General features: G+C 41.1%; 1 protein-coding gene across 6 annotated transcripts; it reads right to left on the reverse strand.

Annotated features, from left to right (window-relative positions):
• Positions 1-170: 170 nt before the first annotated feature.
• On the reverse strand, positions 171-15,946 carry LOC121949990 (cingulin-like protein 1). Of its 6 annotated transcripts, none has more exons than XM_088080472.1 (19): positions 15,830-15,946; positions 12,755-13,708; positions 12,587-12,654; positions 11,420-11,528; positions 11,231-11,326; positions 10,986-11,134; positions 9,528-9,669; positions 9,197-9,409; positions 8,892-9,098; positions 8,676-8,780; positions 7,523-7,675; positions 7,168-7,338; positions 6,735-6,887; positions 4,426-4,515; positions 2,507-2,590; positions 1,290-1,414; positions 947-1,055; positions 690-853; positions 171-590 (listed from the first exon to the last, which is right to left on the reverse strand). In XM_088080472.1, the coding sequence occupies exons 2-19, from the start codon at positions 13,694-13,696 to the stop codon at positions 509-511; spliced, it is 3,162 nt and encodes a 1,053-aa protein (XP_087936598.1). In that variant the 5' UTR covers positions 13,697-13,708; positions 15,830-15,946; the 3' UTR covers positions 171-508. The 6 variants fall into 6 exon arrangements, with proteins under 6 accessions (XP_087936598.1, XP_087936599.1, XP_042351819.2 ...); XM_088080473.1 differs by having other exon boundaries at positions 171-587; positions 11,474-11,528; positions 12,587-12,681; XM_042495885.2 differs by having other exon boundaries at positions 11,474-11,528; positions 12,587-12,681.
• Positions 15,947-16,640: the final 694 nt, after the last annotated feature.

A 16,640-nucleotide genomic window follows, 5' to 3' on the forward strand; every position in this document is an offset into this window, starting at 1 on the left:
TAATTCACTTAATGTTATATTTGTTTGTTTGTTCACTTTTTTTCTTTATCTTAATTTCAGGTAATTTTCTTCTAATTTATCCAAAATTTTTGGGCCATTTCTCAAGTTGCTCATCGCCTTTTTTCCCATGTTTTTGAGAGAAATCAAGCCAATTTGCTCAGCTGTGAATGTCGGGAACGTATCTTACACACATTTATTCATCAGTTTAAGATTTGCAGTTTGCATAATATTAACTCACACAGCAGAGGAATAACTTAGGGAGCAAATTAATCCATTTGAGTTTAGGTAAAATAAGGCAGTTTGTCTGCTGCATTGTAAAACATCAGTTTGTAGTTACACATGTTGCCACAAGAGGTCAGTCTTGGCAATATGCCACGCACAACATTATGAAATCACACCTGAGCTTGTTAATGGAATTATGTTGAAATATGATATGCAGGAATTTTCACAGTGAGTCCAACGTTTCTTAATAAGTCCAGAAATTGTTGGACGGCATTTTGTTTTTCAGTCAGTCAGACCCAAAGTCATCCACGTCGTTCGCGCCGTCTTCCACACCCTTAATGAGAGGAGGTGATTTCCTCTTACGCCTGCTGATGCCAAAAAAATAAAAAGATTGGAGTTAAAGAATGACATAATCTAATCAGTGTTAAATAAACACAGAAACTCAGTGACAGAAGGTGAGTGGTCACCTCATCTCGTTCCGCAGTGAGCTCAGTTGGCCATGAAGCTGCTCGTTGGTCTCGATCTGCTCGTCCAGTTCTCTCTGCAGCTTCTTTTTGGCGTGTTCCAGACGCTCGATCTCCTCCTCCGCCTCGTCCATCTGCCTCTTTGCTGTCTTCAGCCTCTGAGTCAGCTGCAGAGTTCACAAAAGTGAGATAATGAGTCACAAGTCTGCAGCTCCATATTTGATAACTTTCTTTTCTTTGTCTTTGGGGTTAAAGTCTACCTGGTCTCGCTGGCTCTGCAGGTTGATGTGCTCCTCATCCGTCTGCATCTTCATCTCCTTCACCTTGCGCTCCAGCTTGCGGTTTGCTTGCTGCAGGCTGTTGTTGTCTCTGAGAGCAAAGAGCACCGAGAGATCACATCGCTGTAACTCAACACCTTACTCATGTGTTTCAGACCAGAGATACTCTCACTCTTACAACCACGGGGAAAGTGATATGAGTGCTGCTCAATGGCTACCATCAAGCATCTGATGGACCATTATCCCTGCGCTCTAAATACAATCTCTGGATACATTTATTTCTGTAAAGAGCCATAAGGTGATTATTTCATGTGCAGGTGCTCACCTCTCCTCTCCTTGCAACCTTTCTTCAAGTTCCTGGATGCGGCTGTTCAGTTTGGAGAGGAGTGAATCCTGATTGGTCCTCTGCGATCCTTCCAGATGAGACACTCTGCTCTTCAGGTCTTTATTCTGACAGAGTAATTGAAACAGAAGAATGTAATAAATTGAGGGAAATTTCAAGGTATTCTGGGGAGTTTTGGAGAACTAGTAGTGCTTTAAAGCAATGTCAAAGACCTGGAGGACACACATGCATGCACACAAGCAGAATTAATGTTTGCATTGTGCGTTTCTGCAAACCACAAATACAATTAGTTTGAAATTAATTATGTAGCAGATATGTTGGAACTAATTTACGTTTCAGCAATGCCGTTGTTAATGTGTGGTTTGGTTTAGGAACAAAATCACATGGCTATGGTTAGGAAAAGATCATTTTTGGCTGAAAATACCAGTTTTGGTGGCACAATCCTGGCAGTAAACACAGAAATGTTGTGATAAAAAAAGACTGCTTTTCATGGTTTTATCTCTGCTGGAAAAACGGCTGCGGGTTGCTAAAAAAAAACACGTTTGGGCGCAAAAAATGGGCTGGAATAAGAGTCTAAGGTCCCTAAAAACATCCATGTTGGGGCCAGTAACCCCAGAGGAAAACACCCACATTTGGGGGCTGAAAAGTCTATGGAAAACCAGCAATGGGTCCCTAAGAAAAAACACCAAATTTCAGGGCTAAAGAGCAGCAGGATACAGAGCGACAAGTCCGTAAAAAACACCCATGTCTAAGTGTTTAAAAATGGTAGAAAAAAGAGCCACGGGTCGCGAATGAACACTTAAGTTTGGGAGCAGAAAAGTAACTAGAAAAACAGCTACAGGTCCCTCAAACAATACCTACATTTAGAAGCTAAAAAGTCCCTGGAAAAAAACTTTTTTTCTTCTGGCGACTGAGTTGGCATGATGCACCGTCAGCCAGTGGTTTCACATTATTCCACTGATCTACAAGACATACAGCAAGGTGCCGGAAAGAGAAGACAAAAAGTGCCAGCAGGTAAACATGGATGTAAAAACAAAAATCATTCAGCGTGTTTGTTAAAGTTAAAGAATACACACACTGCATTTTTGTGAGAAACACTGAAAGTAAACAGAAACTTTGTTTGTTTCTCCAAAACCTCCAGCGGGCTTTTTTAAGTCCGTTTGCACTAACATTTCAATGCGAGCAGAGAGAGGTCGTACCTGTCTCTCCAGGCTCATCTTGTCACACTCCAGGTCCTGCCTGACTGCTCGCTCCTGCATCAGCTCGTTTCTCATGTGATCCATCTGTCACACGCAGAGAGAAACCGTTTTTACCAGTCAGCAATGGGAGAAAGCAAACACATTTACTCAAATGCTGTCGTACATTTTGAGATAGTTGTAATTTTTATCTGAGCATTTCCATTTTATGCACACATACTTGTGTACATATATGCAAGGGTGGAGGTTTCATTTCAGCATTGGGTGGGACACATATGAAGAGTTTGGACGTCCTCTGCCAGAAAGATTTATGGCAAGAGATCCACAGAGACCCAAAATCTAATTTTTTAATCTTTCATTGTCCATTTTTCTTTACTTATTTTGAGTGCAAGTAACGTATATGTTGGTTATTATCCTCCAGCTGACTTGTGGGGTTTTGTGAGGGGGGGGGGGTACAATTGAAGTATTCCAAAAGGAGAGACAAAATTCTAGGTCCCAGGTTTCCCTGCTGATCAGGAGCTATTGGGTGCAGCTGTGATGCTCTTGTCAGCTGCTGGTGATCAATCTGGCTGAGAGGTTTTATTGTGGGGTTGGCTTCTTTCTGCTCAGTTGGTTGTGGGTCTACAGAGAGTCAACACCTTCAGTTGGCTTTCTGTGTTTTTTTTGTTTTGAGTGGAAGTTTGAGTTAAGTGTGTGTTACAAATGTGATTCTTCTTTTTGCTTATAATTTTGCTTCACACCTTTTCAGTGACTCCCACTTTACTTTTGTTTTGGGACCAGTCGTTTTGTTTATCATTTTGATAGAATCAGTGGCTGGCTGTGGGGAGTTTTATTCCCACGCCACCTTTTAGAAACTAAAGGGCCCGGTTTTGCTTTCACCCTCCTGTACATGTCAGTGTTTTGCTACTCTCCCACACTGCAACCCATGTCTTTCAGGTTTGTTTTCTGGAGAAATGTAACAACAAGCACATAATATCTCTCTGCACAAGTGTGTGCCTTTTCTATATCAATTTATGTTGTAAATGTCATAATTAGTGTCACATAAAAGCTTGCCATCTACAACAGTAAAATTCAGCGTACACGCTGTTGCGTCAGTATTAAAACTCAGGGTTACACTAGTACTATTTGTTGCTAAAACTTCTGTACTTTTACTGAAGTGGGTTTTTCACACTGCTGTATTGGTATTTTATTGGTAGAGCATTTGATAGTTCTTCCACTACTTTCATTCGGTCATAATGCATAGCATAATTCTTTAGTAAAACATAAGCAAGTGTAAATCAAGTGAGCACTGAGCCACTATTTCTTCATGCCAACATATAATCATAGAGGTCAATATGTGCTTGCACTTTCTCTGTTCTGCCTTCCATATTGACTGAAAACACGAGTGTATCTTATTAAAAAAGGCAGCACTTGCTGACAAGCACTTTGAGGTTAAATGAAAAGTTTTCAGCTTAATTCTTCAAATGAGAGGAAATGCTGTCTGGTCTGAGCAGCCACATCTCTCTCCTCTCTAATAACATCCAGAGGCCCAGTGAAGGGAGTGTGAATAGCTGCTCACAATAGTTTGCTGTTTTTTGTCTTTGCACCATGTTTTGTGTCAATTAGTCTGCACCACTTTGCTCCCATGAATGGTGGCCTACTTTACAGGCGCTCTAAAGGACGTGAGGCTCTTATGACGACATCAGAGACTGAGAAACGTATATGAAGTCAGCGCGGCTCAGTCGTGTTGCAAAGTTGGGAAACAAAACAAAAAGTGTCTGACGGGGAAATCTGAGCACTCAGCCCCTACATCTGTTTATAATAAAAACAGACGGAGGGCTGGGCGCTCACAATGAAGACGGAGCATAAAGGTTGTTTCTTCACAGTTGGGAGAATTTATGAATGTCAGAAAACACAGAGTGAGAATGAGAGAGTAACCCTGCCTGCTCTTTGGTTTTGTCCAGTCGTTCCATCAGGCGGTCGGCACTGCTGCGCTCATCACCAAGATCTTCTTCTAATTGGCTGATTCGTCCCTGAGAGGAAAGCAGCGCATGAAAAATGTGTTAAACCATCACCAACTTAATATTGCATTACAGTGTAATGTTTACAAGCCCAGAGGACATGATGAATCTGTCCTCTGAGGCTGTGGTTAAAAAAGTGACTAAGATACTTATTAAAGGGCATTGGGTAATAATGTATGAAGAAATGCAGTAAAAACATCTGAAAATCATCTAGTGAGTAAAGATTTTGTACTTTTCACTGCTAAATGAATGTTGAGGAAGAAGTGAAAGAAGAATCCTGAGAACACCCAGACAGGTCTGATAACTCTCTACAGTAAACATGAGCTTCCTCGGTCGATACGCAGTGTCAACAGTGATCACACTAGTGTCACCGTGTGATGTTGTGTCATCAGCAAGACAAACAGTGCTGAGCTGTCAGATGTTGTTGCCATGGCTCTTTTCAGTGCCCTTATACTTCACAGGAACAAGTGAGTGCAAATACTGGCTGCTGAACAGATAAACACTTCAAACCATGTAATAAACTAAGGCACGTTCGACTGTGTACTCTGATGAGAACGAGCAAACTTTGTTATTGAAAGCTCCACATGATTATCAGTTCAGAATTATGGCTTTTCAGCAAATAAATATACAGTATATTATTAAAGGGAACATAACTGTTGTGATCTTAAACCAGCGTTTTTCAAGTTTGACCCATACTAGCAACTAAAATTGAGGATATCTCTGTTTTCTTTATTAATCTGTCTCTTAGACGTCCCCCAATATCATGGAAGTGCCAGAGGCATGTAAACTTAGGTGGCCCAAGTGGGGCACTGACTTATGCAGGGGTGGCATGAAGTATGAACGCTGCTGCGGGCACACAGCATCGCTTTAGTTTAGCATTTTTGTCTCCACTAACCCTACCTACTGTAATTTTTAACATACAGTGTCTTACATTTCTGTTTAGATGAAAAGATAAATAGACCTACCAATCACAACACAACAAAGTGACACCACAAAATGTAAAATAAAGCCTTCATACGTTGTTAAAGAAATTGTTCCTCCAAAAGTAAAAACTACAATAGCAAGTATAAAGTGCAACAAATTAAAATAAATGAACAAACTTTTTAACAGTTGTATCAATTTCTTTGTAAGTAAAATTAGTCAGGCTAGACAATACTCTGGCACATTACCGCCTCTCAGGTGTAAGACTGAATTAAATATGAATACAAACTCAAATTCAGTTTACTCATCAAACAGTTCAGACTGACTGGGCAGACAGCCAATCATAATAGGGTGGCACCTGGGACGGCCAATCACATTTCAGAGGTGGCCCGTGCCATAATAAATTGGGGCGGCATGGTGGTACAGTGGTTAGCACTTTCACCTCAGGGCAAATAGATCCAAGTTCGAATCGCTGGTAGGCTGGGGCCCTTCTGTGTGGAGTTTACATGTTCTCCTCATGTCAGTGTGGGCAGGCTAGACTAATTGGTTACTCTAAATCAGCTGTAGGTGTGTATGTGTGCTTGAATGGTTGTTTGTCTGTGTGTGTCAGCCCTGTGATAGTCTGGCGACCTGTCCCGGGTGTACCCCACCTCTTGCCCAAGTTCAACTGCAATAGGCTCCAGCCCCCGTACAACCCTGAACCAGGATAAGTGGATTTCTGGAAAATGAATGAATGAATAAATACTACATTGCTAATGAACCCCTTACATTTGACTTAACTTACAAGTTTTCTAAATTCAGTGAAAAATTCACCCCCTAAATAACCATTTGTGTATCAATTACTCAACTTGTGCTACCTTGAATTCTTAAAAAAATGTTTTTCTCACGTCTTCATGGTAAGCAAAGAATTCAAAAAAAGGTCATTAGTGAAACTGAACTGACACTCTTAAACACCAAAACTACCAAAATAACACCAACAAACTAACTAATGGAGGCAGCAATAGATTAGCAGCTCCTGTGCTCAGCGAGGTCAAATTAAGGTTCCTGGCTGGAGAGGGCTGTCTGTGTGGGAAGCACTGAGCATAAGACTGGATATGCACCAGTTGTGTCTGTTTGTAGAAGGATGTTTTGAAATGTTAATGACTTCAATTCATTAACATTGTCTGGGTTTTTGGATTCTTTGTTCAACGTGGAGGCATGCCAGAAAGTCAAAGTTTCCTTCACAAATTCAATGCAACACAGTTTGAGTTGGTATACAAATGGTCATTTTGCAGGCAAAGTATTCCTTTAAGGTTTCTTGAGTCGTTTACCTCCATGAGTTTGACCTGCCGTTCTCGATCTCCCACCGAGGCTGCGTTCCTCTCCTCCAGCTCCTCCATCTTCTGCTCCAGCTGCCGGCCCCTCAGCTGGGCCTCCTGCTGCTCCCTGCAACACCGCCGCAGATCCTCCTCCAGAGGAAGCAGCTGAACACATAACAGACGATAAAGCAAACACACTGTAAGATAAGGTAACATGCAACGTCTGCTGTTAGGTAATGGTTGATCCGTCCGTCATAACACAAAAGCAGAATTACTACTCTTTATGTTTCTGTTAAATCTCGCTCTGAACACCTAATCAGAAGAAAAACACTGAAACAAAGCAACATAACTGCTTTCCCTCCTGGTGTTGACTTTTCATTTTACTTTATTGGTGACTCAGGCAGTTGAACCCACATGCTGATGAATCAGACAATGAGCACCACACCTCTTCCTGAAGTTTTTTGGCTGCCTGACGGGATTTCTCCAGCTCTGCTCCCTTTTCCTGCAGCTGCCTCCGCAGCTCGTCCAACTCCCTCTGACTCTTCTCTCGGGCCTCATCAACCTGGTTCTGAAGCACATCTGTGGACGCCTCGCACTCCTCCATGATGATATTCATCTGAGAGAAACAAAGAGCTTCTACAGTGAGATAAGTGCACGCCTGTGGGTACACGACCAAGACAAGTACAAGAAATATTGGCTGTTTCTGCTGATCTCATGTGCCTTCAGGGTTAAGATAACAGAGTTTCAGGCCTCATTTGGCTCCATAAGGGCCCAAAAACTAGTCCAAGTCTACCTCTCACCTTCCTCTGCAGTTGCTCCACAGTCCTGTCCTGCAGCCTCCTCTCATCCTCCAGCTCGGTTTTTGTCTTCCACAGCTCCTCTACTTGTTTCCTCTCCTCTTTAAGCTTCTCCTTCAGGTCCCTGTGCTCATGATTTAGCTTGGTCAACTTGCTCTGAAAGAACAAACAAACAACGGAAACTGGAGACCTTGAGCTTCCGAGCATGGCTGAAAAGGCAGTTCACGGCGTGGAGAGCCAAGAAATGTGATGACTTGAATTACCGCCTCACAGATGTATCCCTCTGTGAACAAGTCAAACTGCAGTTTCAGTTTATATACATATCTGTCCACACTCATATGTAGCTGTGACAGAAGACAATACTTCAAATATAAATTTTGCTGCAAAGAAGTTCCAAATCCAAAACCGAGGATGCTACACACACATCTTCAACCGGCAGTTATACAATCAGCTCCATGTACCATGTGAAGATTAGTGTCGCTGATTCAGAATCTAACAACACGTCTCTCATTCTGTTCCTACTGCCTGCAATAATGTCAAGAAAACATTATGATCACAGTGAAATTGACCTTTTGGACATAAATGTTGTCACATCATCATTTTATTCTTTTAGACATTTATGTGAAATTATGTCATAATCAGCCAATAAATTCTTGAGTTATGACCAAAAAATATGTTTGACTTTGATCAAAAATCAGTTCGTGTGGAGGTTTGTGCCAAATTTGAAGAAATTTCCTTAAGGTGTTCTATAGATATTATGTTCACAAGAATGAAACAAGCAAGGCGACAGTGACCTTAACCCAAAATCTAATTTTAATCCGTAAGTCCAAGGGGACGTTTGTGCCATATTTGAGGAAATTCCCTCAAGGTGTTGTTAAGATATTGAATTCACTTGAATGAGATGCATGAAAGGTCAGAGTGACCGTGACACTTGACCTTTGACCACCCAAATCTAATCAGTTCATCCTTAAGTCCAAGTGAACGTTTGTGCCAAATTTGAATAATTTCCCTCAAGGTCTACTTGAGATATCGCAGTCACGAGAATGGGACAGACGGGCATAACTAGAGTGGGTGGATTGCAACAAAGTACACTGCAGTTACAGGAAATTCATCTCATTAAGCTGTTTCTCTGAAGCTAACAGCAACCTCACTTTACCTGCACGTCCTCCAGGCGAGTGAGCAGCGACTGGTTAGACTGACACATCTCCTCCTCATTCCTCCTCACATCTCTTAGCGCCTCCTCAACCTGCTGCTTCTCCCTCTGAGGAGGAACATACAGATATACATAGAAAGTAGCCAAAGAGATCACATCAGTATGAGTGCTGATTAAAAAAACGGCTTGGAAGAAACTAAAATAAATCAGCTGTCCCACCTCCAGCTGCTTTGCTCTCTGCTCCAGCTGTCTCTCAGTGATTTTAGACTCCTGGACTGCCTGATTCAGCTGATCCACCTTGTTGTTCAGCTCCTGCACCTTTCCTCTCAGCTGATCTCTGTCCTGGCTCAGCTCCTTCAGCTGAACCTTTGCTACTCCTCTCTCTTCCTCTGCTTCAACCTTCTTTTGTCCCAACACAGCGCTGCTCTGTGACACAGGATGGAACAATAAATGATGAAACCATGAAACCATGTTTTTGCTTTTGGAAATGAAGAGAAATAGTACAAACACATCTTTCCTGTTACCTCTTTTGCCAGCTCTAAATCCCTGAGCAGCTTTTCAAGCTCATTTTCGTATTCATCCTTCAGAGCGGTCATGTACGAATCATGAGTCTCCACCTCCTCTTTTAGTGCCCCCTTCAGGGCGCTGAGCTCCCTCTCCCTGCGGTGCAGCACCTCCTCTTGCTCCTCCTTCACCTGCAGCATTTCCTGGAAGTCCATACGCATCTGCGCCATTTCCTGTCAGACATCCATCAAAATACTAAGTCACAACCTCGAGTCCAGTCTAGGAGCTTTACAGCTGCAACTTCAGCTCTACAGCTTTTAAAATGTATTTAGTTCACGTGGTTTCATTTACCTCCAGAAGAACTTCTTTCTCTGCATTTATCACCTCGGCCCTCTTGGCTTGGTCCAGCTCGTCGTGCATTTCCGAGAGCTGCTGCTGAAGATCTTTCATCTCCGTCTTAGACCGATCCCGCTCTACCTTCATCTGAATCAGCCTGACAATGTACAAAAATATGCAGGGAAGAGAAATGACAGACATCATTTAGCTTTTATATCCAGGAAAGAAACCTGCTGACTAACATTTTAGAAACGTGCTTGAGAGAACTAGATAACAAAAACAGGATATCTGCTGCACGCTTAATCCAAATGGTATTTGACCCTGCTTTCGGTTAAATGACCTTCAGCGGATCATACATCACAGTTCACTTGAATGACCTCAGAGTATGAGCTTAGTTACAGAAAGTGGAGCACAGCATAGAGCTTAAGTTCATGGTTATTCTGTTGAGCTCTGCATTTCTAAACATTAAAGCATTTAATTTGCTTTCCAAGAATAAACATCGGACTTTGTTTGTTACACTTGGTGTTGCAAAACCTGGAATCATTTAAAGGAACTGTTCAAAATTTTTGGGAGGGCCCGTTTTTTTTTCTTGCCGAGAGTAATTCTGCGTTCACATGGAATCAGGCAGACTGTGGACAGCACACGGACAAGATCTTCTGGATTGCACGGGCAAAACAAGCAAACAGTCCGACATGACAATATAATGCAATGGTGATGCTGTATTGTTTACAACTATTCTGCGGTTATTACTGTAGGTAATTATCCTAGTAATGTCCAGTTATTGTCCAAATCACCTGTGTTTATGTGAAGGAATACATAACATCCAATTGTAAATTACATTGTGACAGACACAAAAAGTTGAAATATTTTAACTTTGATCGGCAATGCCGTCTACCATTGACGTTGCCGGTATTCGCCGCGATCCTCACCTAATTTTACTGTCCTTCGCACTTAGGCAAGGCAAGGCAGCCTTATTTGTAAAGCACATTTCATACAACAGTGCAAGGTGCTTTACAGAGTAATACAATATAAAAGCATAATAAAAGATACAGATTTATAATAAAAGAGAAAAAAATAAGATATACGGGGTAAATCAATTACTAAATGATTAAATAATTATTAATTATTAAAAAACAAAAGTGCAGACAAGAGGTGCAAAGATAATTTAAAATGATTTAAAAATCAAGTTTAAAAATAAGTTGGTAGTCATTAGTGGGTGGAGTAGGCAGTGTAAAAAAGGAATGTTTTTAGCTTTTTAAGCACTGATTTCAAAATAGCAAAGTAACAGCTAGCCAATAGCATGCTAGCCGTTTCCTTCTGTTTTCAGTCTTTATTGGTTGAAATCTTGGTGGTTTAAAACTTGATGCTTTTCTCCCGTTGTAGCCCTCATTAAGCAGATAATAGCTGGACATTTTTACATAACGCAGTTTTTATGGTAGACTTTGTCCAGTCACTCGGGGGTCAGATTCTTACTCCTGTTTGGTAGACTGAAGTTGGGCCTCGATCTCAGCCAGTCTGCCGCTGAGTTTGCTGCACTCTTCCTGACTTTTGTCCAACTGTTCCTGCAGTTTCTTCTTCTCTGTCCTGGCCTTTTCACAAGCTTTGGCCAGAGTCTTTTCATTCTGCGCAACAAAAAAAAAAAAACAAAACATCATCAGTCACAGGAATAGGAAGTGAGTGTCTGAGAGGTGAATCAGCAGGATGGGGCTGCACTACACCTTAATCTCCGTTTCCAGTTTTTGCTTTAATTCAGACACTTCTCTCTCCAGCGCCGCCTGTTTCTCCTGCAAAAGCTTCACCCCAGCTGCGTAATCCTACATGTGTGAAGAGGGAAACACCCAGTATTGTTAGTTTCAGTCATGCTGCACAGTGATCAGCACTGGCAAACATCTCATCCCAACACACACTTTTTCCTTCCCCCCCTCAACATTTTCAGCAGTCTTCCACTTGACCTGGTTGACCTTTTCAAGCAGCAGGGTGACTTTCTTCTCAGTGGTGGAGTCATCATCAGCCGTCCTGAGAGGCAAGAAGGAATATTTCACCAACAGTTTAGCACTAACTTGGTGTAGTGTATGTTAAATGAAATGTAGTCAGTTGCCAAACAAAGACATGGCAGCACAGGACCTCTCAGTGGAGTGAAAGAAAAAGGTGTAACTGTTTTCACTCAGCCTGATTTAATATACAATGGTTTTTAGAATAACATCTCTACTTCAGCACATTTAAAAAAGCAAGTGATGGCTTATAAAAATGTTCCATGCAAAGAAGTTATTTTATCAGTGGAAACAACTGCATGCTCTGCATTCCTGACTGCTGCGTGAGCGTACACAGCTGGAGCAGCAGCCCCTTATCTGAATACACTACATGATCACAACCACAAGCTAATCACCAAGAGGTGACTGTAGGGTCAAAAGAGAAAGAGTCTGGAACTCCAGTCGAGAGTACAACCTTATTTATTAGCCTGTTTTAAAAGAACAGTTAGAATTTTTGGAAAAATGGTACATCTGCACAATAAATTTGAAGCTACAGCTGTTTACCTTAGCTTAGCAAAAATGCAGGAAACAGAGGGAAAGAGCTCGATCCACCCTTTTACCAATCAAACCAAATCTCCTCAGTTCAACTCCAGATAGTTTCTATCCAAAAAATAGTCCAGAACATGAGCCCTTACAAAACCCCAAGCTTGTCATTTCCACCCATTGTTTTCTGGACAAATTAAATAAAGGGAACTGGACATGTTAACAAGTGAGCTTTAAATAGGCTGGTAGATGAATTTTGTAACTAATAACTAAAAAAACTAACTAACTAAAAAAAAAATATATTCTATTCTTAGCTTATTTTATTCAGCTTTTTGTTAAAGCGTGTTGTTTAATGTTGCACAAATGCATTGCATTGACAATTGAATTGAATTGAACTGAACTGAACTGAACTGAATTGAATTGAATTGAATTGAATTGAATTGAATTGAATTGAAGTGAAGTGAAGTGAAGTGAATTGAATTGAATTGAATTGAATTGAACTGAATTGAAAAATCATATTGTCCAAAATGTCAAACTGTTTCCTGAGTGAGTGGTGCTTACCCGTCCTTTAGGTAAGTGAACAGTATTTGTTTTGCTGTGTCTTCAGGAGGATCGACCGAGACTTCTTGCTGTCCTTTCAGAAGATCAGGAGTGACCTGGTTAGGGAATATACAGCAAATAAATACACTCTTTTAAATGACAGCTGTGTCATGCCACGAATCTCTTTACCTGTGCATCTCTTTCATCAGATTCATCAGTCTGGTCACTGCTTGATTTAGAGATGAAGGGTTTCTCTGCCCTGTGAAGCATTTTTGCAGCCTGTGGAGACATCATCTCTTTTCCAGTGAGTCCTTTAATAAGCAGGGCGCTGGGCTTGTTCTCCTCCCTTGACAAAGAGGCTTCTCCACTGAGGAGTCGAGCCCTGGCTGACCCCGGAGGATACATCCCACCTGGGGTCTCGCTCCTGACAGCCTTCAGAGACGACGCTCTGCTGGAGGAAGAAGACGAGGACGAGGAGTCCGAAGTTCGACTGCTGTCCACGCTGCGTGACCTTCGACACTGCTCTGGATTCAACCGATTCCTTGGTCCTCCTCTTCCCCTCCGCTGACTGCTGTTGAACTGGCTTATTAGTTTCCCTACTGATATGAAGGGGTCTGTGTCCACTGAGTTTGGGGACCTTGCAGGGGCTTGTATACCTGAGGGAGGCATCTTGTTTTCACTCTGGTCCACCTCTGAGCCCTCGGCAGGCAGAGGGATCCTGGGTTTGTTCACATTCTCAGGAGGAAGGCCGGTGTTTAGCTGTGCGGGTCGAGCAACTGAAGCTGTTGAGGGAATGACTAAATTCAGATTATTACTTTCAGGGTCATAAGGTTTCAGAATCTCCGGGTGTTTCTGATAATGAAACGTGGAGGAGGTTGACGGAGAGTGTCTTTCATCCACAGACCTCCTCACCACGCCAGGATTGTACCCTGCCTGATGAGTAATGACGGAGACGTCCCGGTGGATCTCCTGTCCAGAACTGTTCAGAACCACATAGGGCTGACCTTTAATCCCCTGGATCTGCACCCTGACTCCAAACAAGTTGTCCTGGTTGCCTCTAGGACTGTGTGGCTGTGCGTAGCTCCGCTGTATCCTGACGTCCGGAGAGCCACTCAGCCTGTGAGACTCCATCGTGACTCAGAACTGGTAAAAAAAAAAACCTGCATGTTAAAAATGACACTCTGTATGGGAATTGGATGCATCAGGTTGATGGAGCTGAAGCTGGTGTTTACACAACATTGCAGCAGGGTCAGAGCCACGCCGGGACACAATGACAGACATCTAGGGAGCTCCTCACACAGCTGTGCTAAGCCAACATAAAGACTGAATAAATGGACACTGACAAGAGCCTGATATTGCTGTGCAATGAAAACAGCTCCTTCTGTGTGCTCATGACAGTGTACTATTGTACAACTGCATGACGACTACAACTGGCCGGGGTCTCCGAGGTGTCGTCACCCACTTCATGGGATGACACTCAAGGAAATTTTTTTGTCCACAAATATGTTACTGTGAGGCTGAAGCACAGGAACACAAGAGGGGTTGTGCAGCTGACGAAGCTTCTTAAGAGCACCATCCTGAGTCGCTTTAATTAATAACACAACGGCTCATTTATAATAATAAAGTTCCAAAAAATATATTGGTACCACTTGCTAATACAAATAGTTTGCTTAATAATGTTAGTACATCGTTTTGGAATACTGGAATACTACAGTTTAATAGTAAGACATTAACAAGCAGCATTTGGGTTGCCAGGTTGTGGAAAATTTTCCTCCTCCAGCATAACACTTGTTTTGTCCTTGAAGTAAACTCTTAAAAGTCCCTTCAAATAATACATTTTATAAAACCCTTGTAATGTCCTCCCGATTGCTATAAACCTTTTATCCTCTGGGGTCATTCTTACCCCGCCCTGTTTTGAATGTTATTCATAGCATATTGTATAAATTGTCAATCCATTCTGTGTTACATCTTTAGTCTTACTTCAGTCCAACCCTTTACCACACAGTTTTCCCCTTGTTTTGGAATTTAGAATAGACCTTGTTTACATAAGTATGAAAAATATATTTTGATAGCAAAAGATTTCATTTGGGGTCAGATTGACCCCAAGGACAACACTAGGGTTAAACTTTGTTTAAAAATGACTAATAAATCTACCTTCTAAATGAAACATTTGACCACTAAAATCTGTTTATTACCAACTTTAATGACTTGAAATTAGTAACACCAGCTTCTTCTACAACAGTCATACAGTAGGACTGGGCAATATATCGTTATTATATTGATAAGATATCGTCTTAGGTCTTTGGATTAGCATAAATGTTGGTTTCTACTGGTTTTAAAGGCTGCATTACAGTAAAGTGATGTCATTTTCTGAACTTACCAGACTCTTTTAGCTGATCTGTTATTTTCTTTAACCAACTAAATCACTATATCCACATTTGCTTATGATTATTTATCGAAAATCTCAATGTAGGAATATTTTCTTAAAACGCTAAATGTTAACCCTACAATGAAATTGCAATATTGATGTTGTGGTCAAAGTTCATTAGGTCAAATATATTGTGATATTTCATTTTCTTTATATCTCCCAGCCTTACCATACAGTTCATTTAAGAGCTAAAAAAGACAAAACAAGTGGTATGTACCAGAGGTACAATTTGGCAACCCCAATTATGCTCTTATTAATAGCTTATAACTGTTCTATGAAACATTAGTGAATATTTATTGACCATTAATAACGCTAATAACACTAATTACAGTTTATAGTGTGCTTTATTAAAAAGAGTAAACATATTAATCTAAATCAAGGTCCTATATTTGCGTAGTATGTTACAGGGATTTTTCTTACATTATTTTATTTTGGCACTTTTTAACTTAGTCGTCTAACTGAACTTGTAAAATAAGACTCACTGTTGATGAGAGAATCCCAAGCAGGTAGGCTGTGAAAATGTAACGTTACTGCGGATCTGCGTGTATCCGGTTTTACTTCGTAAAGTTCACCTCACACTTTAAATAGTTCAACAAAGTCGACTTGCGAAAACTTACACTAGTATAATACATTCAGAAGCAGAAATTAAAATGCCAGATCGCACAAAAACGGAGATTTGTACTGACAGATGAAGAAAGAAGATTATAAAGTAACATAAAGTACAATAAACTCACCGCGGAGTCCCGCAGATACACAACAAACCACTGAAGAAACAATATGGTGTTATTATTTAAGGATCTCGCGTTGTAAATACATCGATCAGAGCTGAAACTTACCCGCTGTGTGTCCCGTCTGAGTGTTGGACAGAGTCCTCCTCCTCCTTCTCTGTCCGCTCAGACTGTCCTGTCTCCGCCCGGACACGAGCCCTGAGTCCCGCTCAGAGAGGCGTTCACTGCTCTCACATATTCAAAACATATGATCCTCTGCTGCCAAGTGCGGAATATCATTGGTATGGAAGCCCATTTCTGCCTATACAATGAAAACGATCATGCAAATCTTTATAAAAGGAAAGTCTCTTAAAATGCCTATTTTGAGAAAATTTCTCATTATTATGAGATACTAACAGTATTTCAAGAGAGATTGTATGAAATTAAGTATGAAAAACTGTATACACACTGCATGTGTGCCTTTTTATCTGTCTTAACCATTGTACATAGTGTATTTTAGGAAGCCTATAACATCAGGCAAGAGACTACCAATGAAAATTAGCTCCCCAGCTAATTCAGGTGCATTTAGGCTACATTTGTTTAAATGTGGATTAATGTGCACTGTCCCTTTTTAAATAAATAAATTTCAAAATAACAAATAACAGGATCTTTCCTGTATCACATTGGTGGACAGTAAAAAAAACAAAAAAAAACTATACTGTATTTGTTAATGGAAACTAATAATGAACAGAACAATAAGACCATTTGTATTCTGATAGTGTGTGTAGTGGGAAATATAACTAACAAAGGCTGTTGGGGGGATAAAAGATGTTAAAAGTTCCCATAAACACACCAGGATTGCAGATGTTTTTATTTACTAGTGTAGTTTATAGCAGCCTTTATTGTCATCTCTGAATATTCCTAAAGCCAGAAACGTTTG

This window comes from Plectropomus leopardus, chromosome 7 (genome assembly GCF_026936395.1).
Source record: "Plectropomus leopardus strain MGB_pleo_1.0 chromosome 7, ASM2693639v1, whole genome shotgun sequence".
NCBI classification, from domain to species: domain Eukaryota; kingdom Metazoa; phylum Chordata; class Actinopteri; order Perciformes; family Serranidae; genus Plectropomus; species Plectropomus leopardus.